This window comes from Hylobates moloch, unplaced genomic scaffold, assembly GCF_009828535.3.
Source record: "Hylobates moloch isolate HMO894 unplaced genomic scaffold, HMol_V3 SCAFFOLD_22, whole genome shotgun sequence".
NCBI lineage: Eukaryota > Metazoa > Chordata > Mammalia > Primates > Hylobatidae > Hylobates > Hylobates moloch.
The window spans coordinates 16,819,285-16,847,167 of record NW_026652297.1 but is presented as its reverse complement, the minus strand read 5'-3'; the positions used below and the strand labels follow the sequence as shown (position 1 = coordinate 16,847,167).

At 39.0% G+C, this 27,883-nt stretch overlaps 1 protein-coding gene and 1 non-coding gene across 4 annotated transcripts in view; one reads left to right on the top strand and one right to left on the bottom strand.

The window, feature by feature from the left end:
* The window catches only part of TOPBP1 (DNA topoisomerase II binding protein 1), a 63,128-nt gene extending 46,051 nt beyond the window's left edge, over positions 1–17,077 (bottom strand). Inside the window, exons 1-10 of one of the 3 annotated variants that reach the window (XM_058433486.1) lie at positions 16,905–17,077; positions 16,172–16,262; positions 14,054–14,188; positions 12,848–12,991; positions 11,737–11,918; positions 10,342–10,538; positions 8,161–8,340; positions 7,271–7,422; positions 4,596–4,759; positions 4,198–4,448 (exon numbers count right to left, since the gene is read on the bottom strand). In XM_058433486.1, coding sequence (XP_058289469.1) covers positions 4,198–4,448; positions 4,596–4,759; positions 7,271–7,422; positions 8,161–8,340; positions 10,342–10,538; positions 11,737–11,918; positions 12,848–12,991; positions 14,054–14,188; positions 16,172–16,255 — 1,489 coding nt within the window. In that variant the 5' untranslated portion in view covers positions 16,256–16,262; positions 16,905–17,077. Of the gene's footprint in view, positions 1–4,197; positions 4,449–4,595; positions 4,760–7,270; positions 7,438–8,160; positions 8,341–10,341; positions 10,539–11,736; positions 11,919–12,847; positions 12,992–14,053; positions 14,189–16,171; positions 16,263–16,904 lie in introns of all 3 variants that reach the window. The other 2 variants (XM_032144387.2, XM_058433485.1) reach the window with 2 other exon arrangements.
* A 9,459-nt stretch (positions 17,078–26,536) lies between these two features.
* Positions 26,537–26,638, top strand: LOC116462152 (U6 spliceosomal RNA). The gene has a single exon (XR_004246252.1). It is a non-coding gene; the product is annotated as a U6 spliceosomal RNA (small nuclear RNA).
* Positions 26,639–27,883: the final 1,245 nt, after the last annotated feature.

Genomic DNA, 27,883 nt, shown 5'->3' with positions numbered 1-27,883 from the left:
TCATTAAGAAAAAAATTAACAAGTCTAAATGGTATAACTGTCAAGCCCTTAACATGGAACATGTTAACATGGAAACAACTATAAGGAAGTGGCTGGCGAATCCTAAAATATTTATTGTCTACTCCTTTAGAGAAAATGTTTGCCCTGCTATGTGATTCCAAAAAGGCTGGAAGCTATTCGAGAATCACTCTTTCATTTATATAAGCACTGTGACTAAGTGCTTTACATGCATGTAATGCTCACATAATGCTAACTGTGAGGCTGATACTATCAGTACATCCCTTTTGTACAAAAGGAGTCTCAGGCTTGAAGAGGGTATGTAACTTGCCTAAGGTCACACAGTTAAGTGGCAGAAATGAGATATGAACCAAAGTCTGCCTGACTCCAGAGTTCATAACACCATGTTATAGTACCATCTTCGTACTTCTATCCTCATCTCCAATAGACACTAGCATTTTCAAGTAAATTGTAATATATATTAAGAACTTGTAAATTAAGTACATTGCAATATATATTAGGAACTTATGACTCCTACTAAACATAAGTATTAAAATTGTACTTATTCACACTAAAGAAGTGTAGTTTTGTCTAGGGAGTTTACTGATCAGTAAGTCAGGAGAGCTGGGTTCTAGTTTTATAGTCTTTTTGACCCTTGGTTTCATAATATAAGGAATAAAGGGTAATAGTATACTTACAATTTATAGATATACTCATGAGAATGAATATACTTAGATGGAATTAAAGGTGATGCAATACTATAAAACATTCCGGAAAGTTTTTTAAACAGTTTTGTTAAAATGTAAACAGTTTGCTTTGTAAGTAAAAACATTTTTATTTTTTGCAAGTACAATTATTTTGCAGTCACATCTAGGAGAAAAAAATAACTTTGTTCGATGTCTATATGTTGTTGGTAAGATGTGGAGGAAGAAATCCAGTAGAATTTTAGACTACTACTATAAAAACAAAGTAGAAATACTAAGTTCTTATAAACCATCAGTAAAACTCTGAAGTTATTAAGAGACTCATAATAAACTAACATGTTCTACAGTAGTTCTTTCCATTTATTTTAGCAATAGGATCTCTTTTCAAACAGACTGCACCCAAAAGCCTAAGAGATACTACGTAATAAACCTATCATTCAAAAAGCTCCCCCAGGGCTGGGTGCGGTGGCTCACGCCTGTAATCCCAACACTCTGGGAGGCTAAGACAGGAGGATCACATGAGGCCAGGAGTTTGAGACCAACCTGGCCAACATGGTGAAACCCCATCTCTACTAAAAATACAAAAATTAGCTGGGTGTGGTGGTGCACACCTGTACTCCCAACTACTAAGGAGGCTGAGGGAAAAGAATTGCTTGAACCTGGGAGGAGGTGCAGTGATCCGAGCTTGTGACACTACACTCCATCCTCAGCAATGGAGTGAGACCCTGTCTCCAAAAAAAAAAAAAAAAAAAAAAGAAAAATCACTTTCAGTTATACCACAGCATCCTGGAAAATTAAGATGATTTCCTGATGTGATACAATACTAACGCATAAGTAAATGGTTTGAGAAAAGTCAATTTTGTAGTACGGAAATAGTGTAAATAAAAAAGGAATGCTAGGAATTTCCTCTCTAGAAATATGGTGGGCTAGGATCTTTGAAACCCTCTCACTAAAAACACTTCAAAATACAGGATAAAATATTAAAATCCAGACCACTAAAGTGGTTACTAAATCCAGAACATTAAGTAGTTACTAAAGCTAATGGTTAGTCAAAATCTATTAAATATTTGTGCAGTAACCCAGACCCTTGGAATGTAAAGGCATCACACAAAAGATAGGAGCCAATCCTTTGGTTTCATAGAACTTAGAGGTGAAGGAGAGCATACCCTGAGAGAACAAACCTAGAACCCATGAAAAGACATACCTTTAGTAAATAGACCAAAACTAACCAACCAACCAACAACAAATCTGCCCTGTAAAGGAAGAGGTCAAGAACACTGGCTTTGGGTCAAGGGGAAAAAACACCTCTCCTAAGAATCTGTTCATGAGAGGCTGGTCCTCAAAGTAGGTTTGGGTATAAATTCATATAGCTGGATGGTCTAAGAAACCTCCAGCCAATACACCAACTTAAAGGTGTACTGAGTTTGTAAACTCCTAGGCACCCAGCAGACCCAAACATGAACCTTTTCTGGGGTAACAAACCCCTACCCCAAGTTTCTTAGAATTCCTAGAGTCCTAGTATGTACAAGTTCACAATAAAAATCACAAAACACAAGAAAACCAGGCACCATAAACAATAACCAACAGAACAATTCACAGATGTTTTGATAGGTTTAATGTGTTTTAAGAAATAAAGAACAAAAAATACAAATACAAAATGACAGACTTGGCTGGGTGTGGCGGCTCACACCTGTAATCCCAGCACTTTGGGAGGCTGAGGTGGGAGGACTGCTTGAGCCTAGGAGTTCAAGACCAGCCTGGGTAACATAGTAGCACCCCATCTCTATTTTTAAAAGTAAAAAAATAAATGACAGACTATTTAAAAAGCTAAAACTTCTAGGAATTGAAAAATTAATTATTAAAACAGAAAATTTAATGGATGGGTAAAACAGATTAGGCAATAGCGGAAGAGATGATTCGTGATCTGGAAAAAAATCTGAAGGAATTACACATAATAAATCACAGAAAGACAAAAAGATGGAAGATAAGGACAGGTTAAGTGACCCATATGCAAAGCAAATGGGAGTTAAGAGAATATAGAGAATAGGGGAGAGGCAATACTCAAAGAGATAATAAACATTTCTTGACCTAACAAAAAGCAAAAAACCTACTAATTCTCAGATTCAGAAAGCACAATGAATCTTAAGCAGGACAAATGAATGGTAAAGCTCTAGGACACAAAAACCAAAAGGAAGACTATCTTAAAAACAGCCAGAAGATAAAGACAGATTACCTGTAAAGGAATGACAGACTGACATCTGACTTCCTATCCAGCAGTCAGGGAAATAGATGACAATGAAACAATATCTCTGTACTTAAAGAAACTGTCTAGAACTGTATACCCAGCAGAAGAGTCTTAGAGAAACTAAAGGAGTTTCTAAAGGATATTATTTTAGGAAGAAAGAAAATGATTCCAGAAGAGAGGTCTCAGATGTAAAAAGAACTGGGGAGAGCAAAGAAACAGTTAAACGTGTTAGTAAATGAAACAAATATTGACCATATAAAAGGATAATAATGCCTAATTGTAAGATGTTAAAAGATAATGAAAATACTAGACAAAATCATATAAGCTGAGTATGTTGATGAGTGGGGAGAGGGAGCAGGGCTAGTTGTGATCATTAAAGTATTTTAGGCTGGGCTCAGTGGCTCACGACCGTAATCCCAGCACTTTGGGAGGCCGAGGCGGGTGGATCACCTGAGGTTGGGAGTTCAAGACCAGCCTGGCCAACATGGAGAAACCCCATCTCTACTAAAAATACAAAATTAGCCAGGGGTGGTGGCGCATGCCTGTAATCCCAGCTACTTGGGAGGCTGAAGCAGAAGAATCACTTGAACCTGGGAGACGGAGGTTGCAGTGAGCTGAGATCGTGCCACTACACTCTAGCCTGCGCAACAAGAGTGAAATTCTGCTTCAAAAATAAAAAAATTTCTAAGGTTCTTGTTTTATTCGAGGTAGATTAAAACTCTGATTAACTTTAGATTTTAAGTTATGATACACATTAAATTTACTTAAATTTATATATTTTTGGCTATATTAGGTATTTTATAAAGGCTTTTTTTTTTTAATAAAAAAGAAGTAATGATGTTTATAATGCTTCACTGGCAATTTACCTTACTACATGATAAGAGTACATACTGAGGTGGTAGTCCACAGTACAGTGTTTCATGCATTAAAGACCACAATAATCCAGTAAGAGGCATTTGTTACAAGGTTTTAATAAAAGGCTCATGATATTATAAACTCACACACAAATCAAGCAATGCCTGTAAATATAACAAATCAAAATAGAGCGAGTTAGCTGAAGACAGAAGAGAGGGTTAAAGGATTCAGGACCCTATTGTCTTGCCTGCTCAGAAAAAAAGTTATAAGCAAAATTTTAAGGAAAGAAAAAGGTTAATTTAACTTAAAATCTAGAAAACTTGGCAGAGATCACATATGTATTAGGCTACTAAAATATTTCTTACTAACTACAAATACTAATCAAGCATTTCTTACCTACTGTGGAGCTATCATTTTCATATTGAGAGAGCAGATCTTCATCAGCTTGCTCATGCTTTTCACTAGGAGCAAAGTCTTTCTTAGAGAAGTTGCTGTTCTTCTTTTTTAAAAGAGCTGCTTTACTTTCAGGCTGATCTGAAACTGGAATTTCCACTGGCTGGTAATTAGCATGGATATACGGTTCTTCAGAAAGCATATAACCTTTACTGAAACACTCTAGCAACCACTTTGTTCCCACTACATGAGGCCTACAAAAATAGCACATAATTATGTATTAGTGCAAGCTATAAAGACCATCATCCCACTTGTCATGCAGTTTCCAGAACTGCATGGATATGCAATTTTAAGAAAAATTATGTAGTAGAAATTGCTTTGAATTAAAAACTGAAAAAAACCTGTGGGCCGATTTATTCCAAAATTGCTTCAATTCATCATCATAATCTCCCACAATAACGTGAGTTACATCTTCATTAAGCTGGTTAAAACGAACTCCACCTCCACTGTTAATAAGTCTTCTCAGTTTATCTAGCTTTCTGCCACTAAAACCGCAAAGATATATCTGCAAGAAAGAAAATATTTAATGTATATAACATGCTTTCTCTCAATAGAAAAAAACTAAAAATATATATCTAAATCCACTGTGTATAAATAAGACAACTTGTGTACATTTAAGATATATAAATAAATACGTTCTGAAACTTTTGATTTTTTAAGTTCTGTAACTGAGTTTTTAATCACTCTTCACAATCTCATACAGCATTATCTTTCACAGTAGATACTTGATAAGTATTTTGAGGCTATAAATAAAATAGAAGCCAGATTCCAACATCTTCTAAATATTAGTGCATACCAATTTCTAAAATGCAGGTAACTTCTTTAACTGTGAAGCTTACTTGCAAATTTTAAAGTAATTATAAAAGTAAACTGTAGTTAACTGTCTGAATTCTGAACACCTGCGCTTAAATTGTGTGTGTTGGGGGAGGGGGTTGTTTTTTTCCAGCTGCCTATGATTAACGACAATAGGCAAGTTGCTTACGCTCTTTAAACCAATTTTCTTACCTATAAATTGATGTTACCTTACTCACAGAGTTGACTGAACAAAAGATATATATAAGTCAAAGAACTGAACACAATGCTTTGAGGATAACATGTATGCAGTAATTTATTCTTAGCTATCAGGATATATATATTTAAACCAATTTAATCAATATAAAATCATTTTACCTCTATTTTACATAAGGTGCCCTTAAAAAAATTTAAGTATAACAAATCTACTCCAAACTGCATTTGCACCCCAAATTAAATCACCCCATTACTAGAATATATTTTAACAAATATTTGGAATCATACACTTTCTATATGTAAGAAATTATTAAAAGTTATATCTAGAATTAGTAGTCTAGGATAAAACACCATACAAAACACCTCTGGGCCAGGTGTGGTGGCTCATGCCTGTAATCCCAACACTCTGGGAGGCCAAGGTGGGCAGACTGCTTGAGGTCAGAAGTTCAAGACCAGCCTGGCCAATATGGTGAAACTCTCGTCTCTACTAAAAATAGAAAAATTAGCCAGGCGTGGTGGCATGCACCTGTAATCCCAACTACTTAGGAGGCTGAGGCAGGAGAATCACTTGAAACTAAGAGGAAGATGTTGCAGTGAGCTGAGATTACGCCACTGCACTCCAGCCTGGGTGACAGAGCAAGTCTCCGTCTCAAAACAAAAACAAAAAACACACCTTTTGTAAGTTGGAAAGTTTAAAAAAAAAAAAAAAGTTTAAGGTAATTTGCCGAATTTCCCTTTTTTTTTGTATTTTTTTTTTAAATTTTGAGACGGAGTTTCACTCTTGTTGACCAGGCTGGAGTACAGTGGCGCAATCTCGGCTCACTGCAACCTCCGCCTCCTGGGTTCAAGCGATTCTCCTACCTCAGCCTCCCAAGCAGCTGGGATTACAGGCGCCTGCCACAATGCCCAGCTAATTTTTTTTGTATTTTTAGTAGAGACGGGGTTTCACCACGTTGGCCAGGCTAGTCTCGAACTCCTGACCTCAGGTATCTGCCCACCTCGGCCTCCCAAAAGTGCTGGGATTACAGGCATGCCCAGCTCCAATTTCCCTTCTTTACAATAAGGTAGGGTTAAATTTTTGCTACTCTGTGAAAATTAATGCACAGCCAAGTCATTCTACAAATGGGAATACCTTAAGTATTCCAACCTAAGACAGCGGAAAAAGTATAGCATATGCTGTTTCCATCAACAAACTTATAAGACAGTTATTCATATACTAAAAAATAACCTAATAAATACCAAACAAAGCAGTGGCTCTAATGGTGAGGAATACAGACTTTGGAGTAGATAACTGGCCACTTAATGTCGCTCTGTGTGACTCTGAACAAGAATTTTAATTCTCTAAGTCTTACCCTCAAGATAATACCCATTTTAGAGTTATTTGTGAGAATTAAATGAGATTTTATATATATATTAACATACATAAAATGATTAGCACAGTGTCTAATACACTGTAAACCCTTAGATGATAGTTATAAATAAAAGTCCAAACCTGGGCAACATAGTGAGACCTTGTCTCTACAAAAAATTTTAAAAATTAGCCAGGTGTAGTGGCACATGCCTGTAGTCCTAACTGCTCGGGAGACTGAGGGGTGGCTGATGCCCAGGAGTTCGAGGTTACAGGAAGCTATGATTGTGCCACTGCATCCCAGCCTGGGCAACAAAGTGAGACCCTGTCTCAAAAAAATTAAAAAATCCAATTAAGTCGTTCAGAAACTAAGTGCTCTCGAAATATAGCAGATGGAAAGATTAATGTAGTTAGGAGGGTTCAGAGAAGAGTTAAAACCTGAAATGAACTTTTAAAAGATAACAGAGGAAGATACCTTGCAGGCAGAGGGACTCTCGCAGTCAAAGGATGGACATGGTCTAGTAAGTGCATCTACTTAGCTAGAGTGGAGGGTTTACATAGATAGTAAGGAGCAAGCCCAACTCTGAAGGGTCTTCAAAGTCAGGCTAGGAAATGCTAATGTATATCATCTACTGCATGTATTATATAATAAAGACATACCCGACAACCATCTAATAAATCTTCAGGTGCTTGAAATGCACTGACATCCAGATTTTCTAGATTTTCAAGTGTAGGCTCCAGTTTGCTGTTAAGTGAATTACATATTGATTCACTTACGCAACTTGCATTTATGTTGGAAATATTGCTGACATCTGAAAGAGTACGACCTACATATTTTGAAAACATGTATAAATTTATGGGAGATAAAATAATCATGATTACATATTGTCTATGGATTAACTTTTCTTACAAATATAGGGCAATAAACAACTTCCAACGTAAGATTCAGGGGTGTTTACTGAAATCTTAGAGGCAAAGTATAAAAAGGGAAAATGAAATTAATTAAGCCTTCTATCTTATTTAAATGAAAATAGATTTAACACATTTTCTTAATAGTGTCTTGTTTCCCATAAAAATCTGAAGTTGCTGACTTTAAGGTCCAAGAAGCTTACATTTGAAAAAATATTTTACACATTTTGCCAACACGACACCTACAAAATAGAAATGGTTTTAATTTTTATACAAATACAGATAATCTATAACAACTGCAGCAAAACCGTAAATTAAGGAAAGATTAATATATGCATGTCAATAATGTTTAAAAGATTAATACTTTTATCTTAAGCCTCCATCTACCATTGTTCTTAATTTCTTTGATCATCTTTTGCATTACATCAGAGTATAAAAGAAAGCATTCATTCATTCTAAAAAAAATTATGAACAGTTCAGTGCTAACTTTTTATACAATTTGACTATTATACAATTATGCCTAGAAGCACAGCAAACAAGAAAAAGAAATTCCCTATCTCAGTGATCCTACTAACATACTAATTATTACATAGAAATATGACTGTCTTTGGAATAATTATTTTAATCTCAATGAGACTCACTATCAATTGTGTTGATCTGGCCGGTAGGAGTTGAAGAATTGGGCATAGTCTTTCCTTCTGGTCTAGATTCTGTCTTGTATATGGATTCATCCTGACAAAAACCTTTCTCAATACTGTCAAAAAACCACTGTGTGGTCACACAGTGTACATTCCATCTCTTGGCACACTCATACTTCTGACCTGTAGCGTTCATTAAGAAAGAAATAGAGAAAACAGGAGAAACCAAGAAATGAAAACCATTACAATCTATCTTTGCAGAAATATTCAAATTATAACAGGTTATTTTTTTTTTTTTTTTTGAGATGGAGTCTCACTCTGTTGCCCAGGCTGGAGTACAGTGGTGAGATCTCGGCTCACTGTAACCTCCACCTCCCTCCTGTTCAAGCGATTCTCCTGCCTCAGCCTCCTGAATAGCTAGGATTACAGACACGTGCCACCACGTCTGGCTAATTTTTTTTGTATTTTTAGTAGACATGCGGTTTCACCATGTTGGCCAGGCTGGTCTCAAACTCCTGACCTCAGGTGATCCACCTGCCTTGGCCTCCCAAAATGCTGGGATTACAGGCGTGAGCAACCACACCCGGCTGTAGCAGGTTATTTCAAAAACCTACCAACAAAATTAAAGTTACCAGTACTTACTCTAAAACAGTATGCTACATAGTTTATTACAAAATAGTATTTTAGCTTATTGCCTAATTATATTTTCTACGTGTTGTATAAATACATATGCCATGTGAGAGGTTTTATCTTTTATACAAACTGCAGGAAGACAGGAGCAACTGTGGGGTAACTTAATTAATATCGGACTTGGGTTTGCATATAGGCTCTATAACTTAATTTCTTTAAATCAGCTTGTACAATGTGAAAATTGTAAATTTGTGCTATATAATAAATCTCAACTTTGAACAGACTATTCCATTGTCAACAGGCTTCTACTTAAAGTCCAGGATAGATAAGCCAATAGATAAATTATATTAAAAATATGTATCTTTTATTACCTTAAAAATCTTTAACACAATGTATTTTGAAGCAGTATCACAGAGGAATTGAGGTCAATATGTCACATGAAAGGTTTTTTGGCATTCTTGAGAGAATCAACAATGAATTGTCTTCAGATTCAGAAAAAGAACAGCAGTAACAACTTTACTCACAGTGATCCTATCACAATCGGCCATACCCAAAGTTCTGACTTAAGGACAATTACCATTTAATCTTAATTTCTTCTCAATCTAGGTAGCTTAATAAAACACAGTACACATATAAAGGGCAATAATAAACACATTAACAAAACTCATCTTTTATCAATTTGTGTATATTTTAAGAGTGCTGATAAAAAATTATCCAGAATAATGTTATGGAACACCAAACTTCATAGCAATTTTAAAGAATTTTTCTTGTTGGTAATGTCTTTTTCATTTTTTACTGGCTCATGTGCCGCCAGGTGTGTCTTCCAGTTAAAACTTGTAGTTCATTCAAACTAAAACTAAGTTAAGCCTTTTTAAATTAGTCATTAGAAAGAAACGCCATTTAGCTATATTTATTAGTTTTCTTGTTATTTACCCAAACTTCTTTTCATTATTTGGTAACTGTGTGAGGAACATTTTTTAAAAATCAAAAGATACAAAAGTAAGCTTAAATAAAACATCACTAAAAGTTTTTGTTTTTTTATACTTATTCAATGACCTGAATAAATATGAAAAAAGTCATATAATTGGTTTATAGATTGTGACCCAAACTACCTTTGCAAGATGTTAAACAGTATCAAACTAGATTAATGACATGTCAGAAGTAAAAGCTGTTCTATAAAGATTTTAAAATATTAAATACTAGTGGCTGGGCACAGTGGCTCATGCCTGTAATCCCAGGACTTTGGGAGGTCGAGGTGGGCAGATCACTTGAGGTCAGTTAGAGACCAGTCTGGTCAACATGGTGAAAGCCCATCTCTACTAAAAATAAAAACTTATTCAGGCATGGTGGCAGGTGCCTGTAATCCCACTAGTCGGGAACTGAGTTGGGAGAATCGCTTGATCCTGGGAGGCAGAGGTTGCAGTGAGCTGAGATTGTGCCACTGCCCTTCAGCCTGGGCAAAAGAGCAAGACTGTCTCAAATAAATGAATAAAAATAAAATATTAAATACTAGAGAAAATGTTTCATTTGTCCCTTTGTGAAACACAGTTTTACCTTTTGGTTCTTGCACAATGAGGTGTGTACATTCATTCATTTTCAATTGTCCCATGTATTGACCTCCATGCTGAACTGTGAGTTGCTGAACTTCCTTCCTGTCTAAGCCACATAAGCCAGTCACACAGATTATGCAACCAAGAAAAATAGGACACTTGAAATCTTCCATGTTTATATCAGTATATCTAGTTATTTTTCTGTGGGAATCAAATGGTTAAAAAATAAAATATTAAATTTACCAGAAGAATAATGAAAAAACAACACAAATATCGCTATTGCTTCCCTCATTTTTTAGGATTTATAATCTTTTTTTTTTTTTTACAAAGGAGAACCACCAAACAGAATTACACTAATTGCTCACCTAGTTCAGTAACATGTCTCTAATACAAAGTAACTGTTTCAGATACAGTCTCTCAAAACCATTTTAAGGGAAAAATATATATTTCCTTAACTCTAGCCCTTGCTGGTCAAAGTGGTATATTTTCCAAAATTATAAGTCTGAATCTCTACTTAAAAACCCAAAGGTAATTTGGTTGCCTATTAGAAAAATGAACTTTTAAATCTTTCCATTATTCTATATAAGTAAAAGCAATGATTTTTGGCAAAATACCAACAAAAATATCATTATTCTGTTGCCATACTAGGCAGGTGTGCTGATGAAGTAATCACATTGGGAATGAGAGTTGTTGACATGGAGACATATTTAGGATATGCTGGATGGTGCTGAAAATAAGCCCAGAAAAATGCCGATACAATTCGTATGCCAATACAATTCTGTGGTATTTGGTCTTGTGGTTGTTTATCTAGTTGCAGGGGAAACTGAAGTGTGCCCCTTGAAATAGGCTCTAAGCTCCATGAGGGAAGTGACTATCTTGTTTTGCTTACTACATATACCTAATGCCTAGCTCAGGTCAGATACGTAAAATGGGCTCAATTACCATTTATTAAATGATCACATCTCAGCTGATGACTTACATATGTTTATATTCAACCTTACAAATGCCATCTTTTGGAAGGAATGCAACTGCCAAAATGACTAATTTATTATCTATCTTAACATATGGGAATGGTGTTGAAGGATAATGCAACATAAAAGCTACAGAATTGCCAAACTCGTTTTCTCAATTATTTCAGAAATATTTACAGCTGAGAACTTTATCACCAAAGCATTTCTTACTCTGTAGCTAATGCTAAACCCTTAGCCCATTCTACGCCTGTCAACTTACATCTTGGTAATAAGAGCTTGTGGATTCTGCTCTTCTGTTTTCGCTGGAGAAAAGAGTAATGACACTATTTTTTTCCCTGAATAATAAATCCAAAGAGTATATCACATGCCAAAAATGATTAAATGCATCATTTTTTCAAATCTAGAAAATATAAAAATGTCTTTCTTACTTCTCTTGTGACTTCTCCCAAAGTGTTTTTATCCAAGAGGGAAGCAAAATAGGTTTCTTCAGGTTTGCAGCAACTAAATATTTTTTGCTACCAACTTCTCCTGCAATAAGGTGAGTTACTGATACATTAAGGTCTCTGTATACTCGTCCGCCCATCATTTGTACATATTTATGAACTTCTTCCTGCAGCCCCAAAAGAGAACACATTAATACTGAAGCAAACAATATTGCTTCCATTTTTATACACTATCTCATAAATACAATTTGCTGTTGATAGCTTGAATACACAAGTGTTACATAACATTATAAAGTTAAATAACCAAATTATTTTTGGGGAGATAAATATGTATAATATTTTTAAAATATTATTTTCCTATATTTATCCCTCTCCACTCCATTAATGTATTAAACTATTATAAAAAGGATGCATAAATGTTTGCTTCTTATGTTTTAATATACATGTGTATTTTTAACAACATAAATTATATCTATATAATATATAAATATATATTTTTAGCCAGGCTTGGTGGTGCATGCCTGTAATCCCAGCTACTTGGGAGGCTGAGGCATGAAGATTACTTCAGCCCAGGAAATCAAGGTTGCAGTGAGTTGTGATTGTGCCACTGCACTCCAGGCGTGGGTGACAGTAAGACCCTGTCCCAAATATATATATATATTTCTATAGCTCTCTCAGAATGCTTTTTTTTTTTCCAAGACGAAGTCTTGCTCTGTCACCCAGGCTGGAGTGCAGTGGTGTGATGTTGGCTCACTGCAACCTCTGCCTCCCTGATTCAAACGATTTAGAATCCTTTTTTTTTTAAGACTGTCCACCTATAGTGGAAAAAATGTAAGTGATTAAAAAATGAGTGTCCTTTTAAATTAAAACAAAAAATTTCAATTAGCCAGTTTTCAACAAAACAAATTCTACTATATTCAATTTACTTAAAAAATGTACATGCATACATATATACACACTGTGGTTGTATACTGAATTTTGTTAAAAGTCATGAACAATAAGTGGAAGGTCTTTTAAGTTATATTCTACGCAGTGAAAAATTAAGAATAAGAGAGAGATATATAAATTGATCAATCATGATGAGGTCAATATCTACCCTTTTTTCTTTTTCCAGACTTGTACAAGATATGGTTACATCAGACATAACCATATTATAAACTGGATGTTCGGCTCTTGGGACACATCGCTGGTGGTGCATACAAAATATGACTACTTGAGGACCAACAATTCTGCAGCCAAGCTACAAAAAAGAGAAAAGTTTAAATGAGTTAAGAAGGAAAAGACCATCAGTCTTACAAAATTACATTTTGTAACATTCACCAATTCTTTACCAAAGCTGATTACCACTGTAGAGAAATCAGCAAATTGTTATAAGAAAAAAATAAAGACTATATAATTTCTCAGACATACTATACATTAAACACTCACACACAAAAGCAAATCAAACAATGCAAGCTATTAAAAGAAATAAACTTCAGGCCGGGCACAGTGGCTCATGCCTGTAATCCCAGCACTTCAGAGGAGGCCGAGGAGGGCGGATCATCTGATGTCAGGAGTTCGAGACCAGCCTGGCCAACATGGTGAAACCCCGTCTCTACTAAAAATACAAAAATTAGCCGGGCGCAGAGGCGGGCACCTGTAGTCCCAGTCTCTAGGGAGGCTGAGGCAGAATTGCTTGAACCCAGGAGGCGGAGGTTGCAGTGAGCTGAGATCATGTCACTGCACTCCAGCCTGGGCGGCAGAGTGAGACCCTGTATCAAAAAAAATAAATAAATAAAAATAAAAATAAAAAAAGAAAAGAAAAGAAATAAACTTCGAAAGCCCCTTTCACTCAAAACTGCCTTACTGCTTACACCTATAAGCCCAATACTTTGGGAGGCTGAAGTGGGAGGATCACTTGAGCCCAGGAGTTCAAGACCAGCCCAGCCTGGCCAACATCGAGAAACACTTTCTCTACTAAAAATACAAAAATTAGCCGGGTGTGTATATACATCTGTAATCCCAGCTACTCAGGAGGCTAAGGCACAAGAATCACTTGAACCAAGGAAGCAGAAGTTGCAGTGGGCTGAGATTGTGCTACTGCACTAAAGCCTGGGCAACAGAACAAGACTCTGTCTCAAAAAAAAAAAAAAGCCTACTGTAGCATAATTAGCCTTTCAATCCTGGTCTTGCCAAACCAAAAGAATTCTACTGTACTCGTAAGTTGCATAATACTTCATAATCAGCAAAGAACGTATGTCCACTAAAGCAAAGATAAACCAAAAAATAGACTACCAAAGGAACACACTAGAAGTCAGCAAACCTTTTTGAGGTGATCAAAGACAATGCCACTAAAAGGGTCACAGATATAAAGTGATCTATCATTCTCCTTTATCTTCAATGCCTCTTCTTCTGTAATAATCTGAAGATATTCTTCTGATTGGAATTCTTTTATGGACTGAAAGAAAAAATAAAATGAGAATGTATCTGAAATTACTCCCCTGTATTTAGGTCCTATTCAAATTCCATCTCAAATCCAGCCTTTTCCCTGTTGAAAGCCACCATCACATCTCACTTAGACCTCTGCAGAAGGCTCCCAAGTGGTCTCTTTTTCCCTTCCTTGCCCTAAATCTGTTCTCTACACAGCAGCTAATAATCTTTTTAAAAATACAAAACAGATCATGTCACTGTCTGCTCAAAACCTAATGTCTTCACACCACACCCAGAATAAAATCCACATTTCTTACTATAGCCTTCAAGACAACACAGTCTGGTTCCTGCCTATCTTTCCACCTTTACCTCCTACTTCTCATCTCCCTTGCTTACTCTATTCCAGCCACTCCCGCTTTCTTGCCAACCCTGGAACAAGCCAACCATAACCTCATTTAGAGGCTCTGCTCTTGATCTTGCAGCAAGGAATACTTTTTCTCCAGGTTTTCACCTGACTTAATCCCCCACTTATATCAGGTCTGCTTAAATGTCACCTCCCCAGAGATGCCCATCCTAATTAGGCTTTCTCAAATACCCTTCCTCTACCCTTTTAGTCTGTTCTATTTAAAAATACATTTTTATATATATATATATACACACGTGTATATACGTATATATGTATATATACACATATATGTGTGTATATATATACATATATATGTGTGTGTGTATATATATATATAGTTTTTGTCTCTCTCCCCTGGAAGTTTCATTATGTATCTTGTTTGCTACTATATCCTGACATCCAGTAAGCACTCAAAAATGTTCTGAACCAATTTTGAGGTCCTTATGTTAAATACAGTAATCTCTTTAAAACTATAAGTCAGATCATGTTTACTCTTCTGATTAAAACCCTCCAATAGCTCTCCACTGAGAGAAAAATGGCCCACAAGGCCCTACATGACCTCTTTACCATTATTCTCTGATGCATTCCTTAGTACTCCTCCCCCATCCCTTACTCACTACACAATACACTAAACTTGGATAGAGACTACAGGCACTTTCCCAGGGGCTGTATAAGGTTGCTCTCTCTGCCTGCAACATTCTTCTCCAGATATCTGCAAGGCTGTCTCACCTCCTTCACATTTACTCAATATCTTTTTCTCCATAAAGCCTACCCTGATCACACCCTATTTAAGATTATAGCCCCCTTCTCTTCCCACCCCCAATAAACATCCTCTGGAACCCCTTAACCTGTTTTGCTTTTTTCTCTTCCTAATTTATCATGTCTGATTAGTGTCTATGTCCTCCTGCTAGAATGTAAGCTCTGAAAGAGCAGAAATCTTTGCCTGTTCTCATCACTGATAAATCCCAAGGACTAGAGAAGTGCCTATCAAACCATGAACACTTCAATAAATACTTGCTGAATGAATGAAGTTTAAAAAAATCTGCTACAAATGCTTCTCAAACTTTAATGCACACTGAAGATCTTGTTAAAAATGCAGATTCTAAGTGGTAAGTCTGGGTTGGAGGCCAAGATTCTGCATTTTGAACAAACTTCCAGGCCATGCTGATACTGCTGGGATCTGTGAGAAGCAAGGCTCTACATCACCCCAACTATTATCCAATTATTATACTGTACATAATAAAACATAATTTTTAACAATTAACCAAAAAATATTCAAGTATGACCAGTATACGACTGACTCAAATTTCTACAGCACGCAAAGGACCACTCTGGTTAGGAGACAAATGAAAGCAACTTAATTTCCAAGAACTGCAGGTCAGCCACATTAAACAGCAATGTGATAATAGACTTCCAGCCCCCCAAAATACATAATGATGTACTTAGATAAATTCGAAAATATGTGATAATGATATATCTGTATTAATGTAGACTATAAAATTATTATGAAAGTGAAGTATCTATTTCTAAGACATAAAGCCCAACAATTCAAAAACACTTAAAAACAAAATGAATTCACGATATTAAGATGTTTTCAACTCTTACCTCGAGAGCTTTAAAAAAACATTTGGAATTGTCTGAAGACTTTAAAAACTTCACAAAAAACGGTTCTTTGTCATTTCTGGACATTTCTGAACTGTCAAAATAAAGGAATCGTTAACAAGAACAAAACCACATTAGGTATAAAGTTGCATGTTTAACCCATCTATTTTTCATTCTTGTCATTAAGACAAGAATGCCGAAAGACAGACATTCTGGCTCTGCCCGTGAATTCGTCAATGACATTTGTAAGAAACCCTGGAACGTGGGCAAAGCCAAGGAAAAAGATGACAACACCAATCCTTGCAAATCAGAGAGCAAAATTAACCCGAACTGAATACACTGAGGAAGGCCCTGCTATGAAGGCTCTAAGCCCTCTAGGCCAATGGACATTCAATTGCACTTGTTTTAAGGATACACAGAGTGTATCTGTCCCTGCGGATACCCACGGCCTGCGAGGTTCGTTCATCCCTCAGTAAACAGATTTTAAATATAAACATGGAAGCCAGTTAGCATGGTCTTGCCCCTGCATAAGGCCAGATGCTCCGATTCCCAGCTCCAGGAAAAGGCCTGGCTCTGGGATCACGGAAGCCACGTCCTCTCGGCGTCAAAGGCCCACCCGCCGGCTCCAGGGCCAGTTACCAGGACAGGAAAAGAGGGTCCCGAAGGCCACAGAAGGCATCGCGAACCCCAGTTGGGGCTGGGGAGGAGCTGAGTCCCCACTCCGCGCCTCACTTACCTCGTTGGAGCCTCGGGGTCTCCGGGCGGCGAGTCGGGGGATGCGCTGCCCGCAGGGCGGTGGCTGGGGTCGGGCGCCAGCCCGGCGCACAGCCCCCTCCCCCGACTCGGCGCCGCCCCTACCCCAAAGCAAACGCTGTAGAACCCGGAAATTGCCCAGAACGGGAACCGACTTTCGCGCCAACCGCGCGGCCGCGCTTGCCTTTTCCGGTGGAAGTGACGCCATCAGCAGCTGCAGCAGGAGAGCGGAAATGTCAAAAGTGGAGGTGAGCAGTCCCTGGGCGGTGGGGCTTCAGGGAAAGCTTGGGCCGAATCCTTTGGGTTTAGGGCTTTGCTGGGCGGGCGTAGTCTCCGCTGCGAGTAGGCCCAGCGCCGTCGGTTCAAGAGGTAGGACCACAGGCCGGGAATACTCCTTTACTGTTAAAAAAGCCAGGGAAAGAAAGCATTTCCTCAATAGATATTTATTTTACACTTCCCTTATACCAGGCATGCACGGGAAAAGGTGTTATCCAAAACAATTCCGTGAGGCAAATAGTGGTAGTTCCATTTTGCAGATGTAAAAACGGAGGAAGTTAAATGATGGGTTCAAGGGCACACGGCTAATAAGTGGTAGAATTAATACTGCATCCAGGTCTTCTGAGTACGGACTGGGTGGTTTCCCTCCAACACAGCAGGAGTAGAATCACCGCCTAACACAGCCACAAGATGGCAAGGGAAGAAAGGATGACTTATTACACAGCTAATGCAAAGGGATCTTTGTCAAGATCTTCAGTGGTCTCCCCTCCTCCTCCCCTTCAGTGGACATCGCCGTTCTCTTTCTCTGCATCTGCCTCAGTACTGGGGAGATTCTGGGACTGAACCTAAGGTTCAGATGGCAGAGAGCAAAGGGAGAGGGGGTAAGATGGGCCTGCAAAACCTTAGCTCAGTGATAACCAGTGGAAAACTGACTCGTTGTTGCTTCTTTTCATTTTATTCTTTTTTTAAAAAAAATTTATTATTTTATAAAATCTAGCCACTATACTAACGAGGATCATTTTATTCTTGACTACTGAGATCGAGAAAATCACTTTGGATTTACTAATGTAAAAGTATAATGTCATGTCCCTTGATTGTTTTTGTTTTTCTTTTCTTTTTAGAGCCTAAAGATAGTAATGAGCAGCTTGAATCTTCAGTGTTTGAATACACCGATGGAAGGTGACAAAGATTCTTTGCTTGGCCGAACTTTAGTCAGACTCCTCAACCTTCTCGTAAGTTTATCTGTGCATTTCTTTGGAAAATCCAGTTAGAACCCTCTGCCCTCAATATCTGATCAGGTTCCTCATCCTCTAAATCCAAGGTGATGTCTGATCACCTTCACCTATTTTCAGCAAGAAACCCCTTTACTCCTGAAGTTCCTTCTTAGTAATTTTTTATCCAGTGACCCCAAGCTTTTGTTCCTTGGCTATAAATTCCCACTTGCCCATTCTATATTTAGAGTTGAGCCCACTCTCTCTCTCCTAATTCAGAATCCTATTGCCATGGTTGCTATACCTATCCTGATGGTCCTGAATAAAATCTGTCTTACTGTGCTTTAATAGATATCATTAATTTTTTTCCCTCCCCCCTCCCCCCACCCCACAACAGTCCCTGGAGTGTGATGTTCCCCTTCCCATGTCCCCGTGTTCTCATTGTTCAATTCCCACCTATGAGTGAGAACATGCGGTGCTTGGTCTTTTGTCCTTACGATAGTTTACTGAGAATGATGATTTCCAGTTTCATCCATGTCCCTACAAAGGACATGAACTCATCATTTTTTATGGCTGCATAGTATTCCATGGTGTATATGTGCCACGTTTTCTTTTTTTTTTTTTAACAAATTATTCTTTTTTTTTTTTATTTGTTCTTTTTTATTTATTTATTTTTTTTTAATTATACTTTAGGTTTTAGGGTACATGTGCACAATGTGCAGGTTTGTTACATATGTATCCATGTGCCATGTTGATTTCCTGCACCCATTAACTCGTCATTTAGCATTAGGTATATCTCCTAATGCTGTCCCCGCCCCCCCCCCCACCCCACAACAGTCCCCGGAATGTGATGTTCCCCTTCCTGTGTCCATGAGTTCTCATTGTTCAATTCCCACCTATGAGTGAGAACATGCGGTGTTTGGTTTTTTGTCCTTGTGATAGTTTACTGAGAATGATGTTTTCCAGTTTCATCCATGTCCCTACAAAGGACACGAACTCATCATTTTTTATGGCTGCATAGTATTCCATGGTGTATATGGTGCCACGTTTTCTTAATCCAGTCTATCGTTGTTGGACATTTGGGTTGGTTCCAAGTCTTTGCTATTGTGAATAGTACCACAATAAACATACGTGTGCATGTGTCTTTATAGCAGCATGATTTACAGTCCTTTGGGTATATACCCAGTAATGGGATGGCTGGGTCAAATGGTATTTCTAGTTCTAGATCCCTGAGGAATGGCCACACTGACTTCCACAATGGTTGAACTAGTTTACAGTCCCACCAACAGTGTAAAAGTGTTCCTATTTCTCCACATCCTCTCCAGCACCTGTTGTTTCCTGACTTTTTAATGATGGCCATTCTAACTGGTGTGAGATGGTATCTCATTGTGGTTTTGATTTGCATTTCTCTGATGGCCAGTGCTCAATGATGAGCATTTTTGCATGTGTTTTTTGGCTGCATAAATGTCTTCTTTTGAGAAGTGTCTGTTCATGTCCTTTGCCCACTTTTTGATGGGGTTGTTTGTTTTTTTCTTGTAAATTTGTTTGAGTTCATTGTAGATTCTGGATATTAGCCCTTTGTCAGATGAGTAGGTTGTGAAAATTTTCTCCCATTTTGTAGGTTGCCTGTTCACTCTGATGGTAGTTTCTTTTGCTGTGCAGAAGCTCTTTAGTTTAATTAGATCCCATTTGTCAATTTTGGCTTTTGTTGCCACTGCTATTGGTGTTTTAGACATGAAGTCCTTGCCCATGCCTATGTCCTGAATGGTAATGCCTAGGTTTTCTTCTAGGGTTTTTATGGTTTTAGGTCTAACAGGTAAGTCTTTAATCCATCTTGAATTAATTTTTGTATAAGGTGTAAGGAAGGGATCCAGTTTCAGCTTTCTACATATGGCTAGCCAGTTTTCCCAGCACCATTTATTAAACAGGGAATCCTTTCCCCATTGCTTGTTTGTGTCAGGTTTGTCAAAGATCAGATAGTTGTAGATATGCGGCATCATTTCTGAGGGCTCTGTTCTGTTCCATTGATCTATGTCTCTGTTGTGGTACCAGTACCATGCTGTTTTGGTTACTGTAGCCTTGTAGTATAGTTTGAAGTCAGGTAGCGTGATGCCTCCAGCTTTGTTCTTTTGGCTTAGGATTGACTTGGCGATGCGGGCTCTTTTTTGGTTCCATATGAACTTTAAAGTAGTTTTTTCCAATTCTGTGAAGAAAGTCATTGGTAGCTTGATGGGGATGGCATTGAATCTATAAATTACCTTGGGCAGTATGGCCATTTTCACAATATTGATTCTTCCAACCCATGAGCATGGAATGTTCCTCCATTTGTTTCTATCGTCTTTTATTTCATTGAGCAGTGGTTTGTAGTTCTCCTTGAAGAGGTCCTTCACGTCCCTTGTAAGTTGGATTCCTAGGTATTTGATTCTGTTTGAAGCAATTGTGAATGGTAGTTCACTCATGATTTGGCTCTCTGTTTGTCTGTTATTGGTGTATAAGAATGCTTGTGATTTTTGTACATTGATTTTGTATCCTGAGACTTTGCTGAAGTTGCTTATCAGCTTAAGGAGATTTTGGGCTGAGACAGTGGGGTTTTCTAGATATACAATCATGTCATCTGCAAACAGGGACAGTTTGACTTCCTCTTTTCCTAATTGAATATCCTTTATTTCCTTCTCCTGCCTAATTGCCCTGGCCAGAACTTCCAACACTATGTTGAATAGGAGTGGTGAGAGAGGGCATCCCTGTCTTGTGCCAGTTCTCAAAGGGAATGCTTCCAGTTTTTGCCCATTCAGTATGATATTGGCTGTGGGTTTGTCATAGATAGCTCTTATTATTTTGAGATACATCCCATCAATACCTAATTTATTGAGAGTTTTTAGCATGAAGGGTTGTTGAATTTTGTGAAAGGCCTTTTCTGCATCTATTGAGATAATCATGTGGTTTTTGTCTTTGGTTCTGTTTATATGCTGGATTACATTTATTGATTTGCGTATGTTGAACCAGCCTTGCATCCCAGGGATGAAGCCCACTTGATCATGGTGGATAAGCTTTTTGAAGTGCTGCTGGATTCAGTTTGCCAGTATTTTATTGAGGATTTTTGCATCAATGTTCATCAAGGATATTGGTCTAAAATTCTCTTTTTTTGTTGTGTCTTTGCCAGGCTTTGGTATCAGGATGATGCTGGCTTCATGAAATGAGTTAGGGAGGATTCCCTCTTTTTCTATTGATTGGAATAGTTTCAGAAGGAATGGTACCAGTTCCTCCTTGTACCTCTGGTAGAATTCGGCTGTGAATCCATCTGGTCCTGGACTCCTTTTGATTGGTAAGCTATTGATTATTGCCACAATTTCAGAGCCTGTTATTGATCTATTCAGAGATTCAACTTCTTCCTGGTTTAGTCTTGGGAGGGTGTATGTGTCGAGGAATTTATCCATTTCTTCTAGATTTTCTAGTTTATTTGTGTAGAGGTGTTTATAGTATTCTCTGATGGTAGTTTGTATTTCTGTGGGATTGGTGGTGATATCCCCTTTATCATTTTTTATTGCATCTATTTGATTCTTCTCTCTTTTCTTCTTTATTTGTCTTGCTAGTGGTCTATCAATTTTCTTGATCTTTTCAAAAAACCAGCTCCTGGATTCATTAATTTTTTGAAGGGTTTTTTGTGTCTCTATTTCCTTCAGTTCTGCTCTGATTTTAGTTATTTCTTGCCTTCTGCTAGCTTTTGAATGTGTTTGCTCTTGCTTTTCTAGTTCTTTTAATTGTGATGTTAGGGTGTCAATTTTGGATCTTTCCTGCTTTCTCTTGTGGGCATTTAGTGCTATAAATTTCCCTCTACACACTGCTTTGAATGTGTCCCAGAGATTCTGGTATGTTGTGTCTTTGTTCTCATTGGTTTCAAAGAACATCTTTATTTCTGCCTTCATTTCATTATGTACCCAGTAGTCATTCAGGAGCAGGTTGTTCAGTTTCCCTGTAGTTGAGCAGTTTTGAGTGAGTTTCTTAATCCTGAGTTCTAGTTTGATTGCACTGTGGTCTGAGAGACAGTTTGTTGTAATTTCTGTTCTTTTACATGTGCTGCGGAGAGCTTTACTTCCAACTATGTGGTCAATTTTGGAATAGGTGTGGTGTGGTGTTGAAAAAAATGTATATTCTGTTGATTTGGGGTGGAGAGTTCTGTAGATGTCTATTAGGTCCACTTGGTGCAGGGCTGAGTTCAATTCCTAGGTATCCTTTTTAACTTTCTGTCTCATTGATCTGTCTAATGTTGACAGTGGGGTGTTAAAGTCTCCCATTATTATTGTGTGGGAGTCTAAGTCTCTTTGTAGGTCACTCAGGACTTGCTTTATGAATCTAGGTGCTTCCGTATTGGGTGCATATATATTTAGGATAGTTAACTCTTCTTGTTGAATTGATCCCGTTACCATTATGTAATGGCCTTCTTTGTCCCTTTTGATCTTTGTTGGTTTAAAGTCTGTTTTATCAGAGACTAGGATTGCAACCCCTGCCTTTTTTTGTTTTCCATTTGCTTGGTAGATCTTCCTCCATCCTTTTATTTTGAGTCTATGTGTGCCTCTGCACGTGAGATGGATCTCCTGAATACAGCACACTGATGGGTCTTGACTCTTTATCCAGTTTGGCAGTCTGTGTCTTTTAATTGGAGCATTTAGTCCATTTACATTTAAAGGTAATATTGTTATGTGTGAATTTGATCCTGTCATTATGATGTTAGTTGGTTATTTTGCTCGTTAGTTGATGCAGTTTCTTCCTAGCTTTGATGGTCTTTACAATTTGGCATGATTTTGCAGTGGCTGGTACCGGTCGTTCCTTTCCATGTTTAGTGCTTCCTAAAAGGAGGTCTTTTAGGGCAGGAGCCCTTTTAGGGCAGGTGGTGACAAAATCTCTCAGTATTTGCTTGTCTGTAAAGGATTTTATTTCTCCTTCACTTACGAAGCTTAGTTTGGCTGGATATGAAATTCTGGGTTGAAAATTCTTTTCTTTAAGAATGTTGAATATTGGCCCCCATTCTCTTCTGGTTTGTAGAGTTTCTGCCGAGAGATCCGCTGTTAGTCTGATGGGCTTCCCTTTGTGGGTAACCCGACCTTTCTCTCTGGCTGCTCTTAACATTTTTTCCTTCATTTCAGCTTTGGTGAATCTGACAATTATGTGTCTTGGAGTTGCTCTTCTTGAGGAGTATCTTTGTGGCGTTCTCTGTATTTCCTGAATCTGAATGTTGGCCTGCCTTGCTAGATTGGGGAAGTTCTCCTGGATAACATCCTGCAGAGTGTTTTCCAGCTTGGTTCCATTCTCCCCGTCACTTTCAGGTACACCAATCAGACGTAGATTTGGTTTTTTCACATAGTCCCATATTTCTTGGAGGCTTTGTTCATTTCTTTTTATTGTTTTTTCTCTAGACTTCCCTTCTCGCTTCATTTCATTCATTTCATCTTCCATTGCTGATACCCTTTCTTCCAGATGATCGCATTGGCTCCTGAGGCTTCTGCATTCTTCATGTAGTTCTCGAGCCTTGGCTTTCAGCTCCATCAGCTCCTTTAAGCACTTCTCTGTATTGGTTATTCTAGTTATACATTCGTCTAATTCTTTTTCAAAGTTTTTAACTTCTTTGCCTTTGGCTTGAATTTCCTCCCGTAGCTCGGAGTAGTTTGATCGTCTGAAGCCTTCTTCTCTCAACTGGTCAAAGTCATTCTCCATCCAGCTTTGTTCTGTTGCCGGTGAGGAACTATGTTCCTTTGGAGGAGGAGAGGCACTCTGCTTTTTAGAGTTTCCAGTTTTTCTGCTCTGTTTTTTCCTCATCTTTGTGGTTTTATCTACTTTTGGTCTTTGATGATGGTGATGTACAGATGGGTTTTTGGTGTGGGTGTCCTTTCTGCTTACTAGTTTTTCTTCTAACAGACAGGACCCTCAGCTGCAGGTCTGTTGGAGTTTGCTAGAGGTCCACTCCAGACCCTGTTTGCCTGGGTGTCAGCAGTGGTGGCTGCAGAACAACGGATTTTTGTGAGACCGCAAATTCAGCTGTCTGATAGTTCCTCTGGAATTTTTGTCTCAGAGGAGTACCCGGCCGTGTGAGGTGTCAGTCTGCCCCTACTTGGGGGTGCCTTCCGGTTAGGTTGCTTGGGGGTCAGGGACCCACTTGAGGAGACAGTCTGCCTGTTCTCAGATCTCCAGCCGCATGCTGGGAGAACCACTACTCTCTTCAAAGCTGTCAGACAGGGACATTTAAGTCTGCAGAGTTTCCTGCTGTCTTTTTGTTTGTCTGTGCCCTGCCCCTAGAGGTGGAGTCTACAGAGGCAGGCAGGCCTCCTTGAGCTGTGGTGGGCTTCACCCAGTTCGAGCTTCCTGGCTGCTTTGTTTACCTAATCAAGCCTGGGCAATGGTGGGCGTGCCTCCCCCAGCCTTGCTGCCGCCTTGCAGTTTAATCTCAGACTGCTGTGCTAGCAATCAGCTAGACTCCGTGGGCGTAGGTCCCTCTGAGCCAGATGCGGGATATAATCTCCTGGTGTGCCGTTTTTTAAGCCCATCGGAAATGCATAGTATTAGGGTGGGAGTGCCCCAATTTTCCAGGTGCCGTCTGTCACCCCTTTCTTTGACTAGGAAAGGGAACTCCCTGACCCCTTCTGCTTCCCGAGTGAGGCAATGCCTCGCCCTGCTTTGGCTCGCGTACAGTGTGCTTCACCCACTGTCCTGTGCCGACTGTCCTGCGCCCACTGTCTGGCACTCCCTAATGGGATGAACCCAGTACCTCAGATGGAAATGCAGAAATCACCCGTCTTCTGTGTCGCTCACGCTGGGAGCTGTAGACTGGAGCTGTTCCTATTTGGCCATCTTTGCTCCACCATTAATTTTTTTTTTTTTTTTTTACCAGAAATGAGTCAGAATCAATTAACATTGGGGCTCAAAGGTAAAGGCCTATTGCTGGGGGAAGGGTGAAGAAAGCCTTAAAAACAAAAAAAAATCACTAGAGGTGGGGGAAAAAAAAAAAGAAACCACAGTTAATTGTTAAGGTGCAAATCTGACCTGAATCTGTAATGATAATTAATTTTTCTAGGGCACTTTACAGTTAACATGGAACTCCTGCTCACATTATTCCCGTTTACTCTTTTCAGCAACCCTATAATAGATGGGTATCATTGTCTCATGTTGTGGAGATGGGGAAAGTGAAGTTCAGGGACTGTGTCACTTGCCCGTGCCTTTCCTGACACACCACACTGCTCCTGGGCACGTGCTGTCTGCCCATCTCTGTGTGAAGTTCCACACCAGGGAGGGAGCCCATTCCTGGCATTTCTGGACCAAGCAGAGACCTCATAAGAGAAGGAGATTCATAGATGCTGCTAATGAAGATGAAGAAAATGAACCCTTTAGCTTTTAGCCAGCCGGAACTTGATACCAGAGGAGTGACCTGTCTTTAGAGTAAGAGTTCACCACTAGGGGGCAAGTTCTCCCATCTTGTGTCTCCAGATAAGCAGAGAGGGTCTGTCTCTAGTACCTACTCCTGGAAAATGGATAGAGCAGTGGTTCTGATGTGTAGTCTCTGGACCAGCAGCATCGGCATCTCCTGGGAATTTTGGGGGAATGAACATTCTTGGGTTCAACTTCAGACTTACTAAGTCAGGAGCACTTGGGGTAGGGCTAGCAATCTGTGCCCTTCAGGTGATTTTGATACATATTAAAGTTTGCTTGAACAGCAGTCCTTCAGGAAAGGGTGAAATGGTTAGTATCGACGGAGGATTGATTCCAAGGCCCCCTATAGATAACAAAATCTGAAGATGCTATGCACATACTCCCATGTACTTTTTTTTTTTTTTTGAGACGGAGTCTCAGTCTGTTGTCCAGGCTGGAGTGCAGTGGCACAATCTCTGCTCACTGCAACCTCCACCCCCGGGGTTCAAGCGATTCTGCTGCCTCAGCCTCCCAAGTAGCTGGGATTACAGGCGTCTGCCATTGCACCCGGCTAATTTTTGTATTTTTAGTGGAGACAGGTTTCACCTTGTTGGCCGGGCTGGTCTTGAACTCCTGACCTCGTGATCCACCTGACTCAGCCTCCCAAAGTGCTGGGATTACAGGCATGAGCCACTGCGCCTGGCCACTCCCATGTACTTTAAATAATCACTAGGTTACTTATAATATCTGATGCTATGTAAATACTATGTAAACGGTTGTTATACTTTTTTTTAATTTTTTTTATTGTTGTATTTTTTTCTACTATGGCAAATTTTAACAAAAATTGTATTTTTTTCTGAATATTTTTGATCCCCGGTTGGTTGACCTCCTCAGATGTGGAACCCACAGATACAAGGAACTAATTGTATATGGGTTTGTGGTCCCTGAAGACTTTGGTGAAAACAGGGAAAGGTTATGATATGCCCTCGGAAGCTGAGATTTCGGTGCTTGCTTTAGCAGCATGTTTACTGAAAAAAAAAATGGAATGATACAGAGATTAGCATTGCCCATGTGCAAGGATGACATGCAAATTTGTGAAGCATTCCATATTTGCCGGTCATGGTATCTCTCGCCTGTAATTCTAGTACTTTACGAGGCCCAGGCTGGAGGATCACTTGAGGCTGAGAGTTTGAGACCAGCCTAGGCAATGTAGCAAGACCCCCCCATCTCTAATATTTACAAACTTTTTTAAAAAAGAAGCTGAGGACCGAGTGCTGTGGCTCGCATCTGTAATCCTAGTACTTTGGAAGGCCAAGGTGGGCAGATTGCTTGAGCCCCAGGCTTTGAGACACCCTGGGCAACATGGTGAAACCTCATCTCTACAAAAAATACAAAAATGAGCTGAACGTGGTGGCAGGCGTCTGTAGTCCCAGCTACTCAGGAGGCTGAGGTAGGAGGATCACCTGAGCCTAGTAGGTCAAGGCTGTGGTGAGTCATGATCATGCCACTGCATTCCAGCCTGGGGTAACAGAGTGAGACCCTGTCTCAAAAAAAAAAAAAGAAAAGAAAAAGAAAAAAAAATATAGTTGGGGTTGGGAATTAACTTTCCCCTCACTTTCCTGGCATTTAGGGTCAGTTCCCTGTTTCTCTGGCACTTCTGTCACATAGAGCCAGTCTCTCCAGACCCTGCTTGGGGTGAGATTACAGGCAACTTTATCTGTTTATAGAATTGAAAAGGAGGCCGGGAGTGGTGGCTCACGCCTGTAATCCCAGCACTTTGGGAGGCTGAGGTGGGCAGATCATCTGAGATCGGGAATTTGAGACCAGCCTGACCAACATGAAGAAACCCATCTCTACTAAAAATACAAAAATAATTAGCCAGGCATGGTGGCAGGCGCCTGTGCTCGGGAGGACGAGATAGGAGAATTGCTTGAACCCAGGAGGCGGAGGTTGCGGTGAGCCGAGATCGCACCATTGCACTCCAGCCTGGGCGAAAAGAGCAAAACTGCATCTCAAAAAAAAAAAAAAAAAGAATGGGAAAGAAAACACAGGAAACAAATATGACTAAATGGTTATTTTTACAATATGGATGGTGGGAATATGAATATTTCTTGTTATATTTTACTACATAGGTAATATTTCTCAAAATTAAAGCCAAACTAAAAATAGGTTTTTTGAGTTATAGAGTTTTATGTTTGTTTCCAATGCTGTCAATGAATAAATACGTATAAATAAATGAATGTACGATTTGTTTTTGTTTTTGTTTTGAGATGGAGTCTCGCTCTGTTACCCAGGTTGGAGTGCAGTGGCATGATCTCGGCTCACTGCAACCTCCACCTCCTGGGTTCAAGCGATTCTT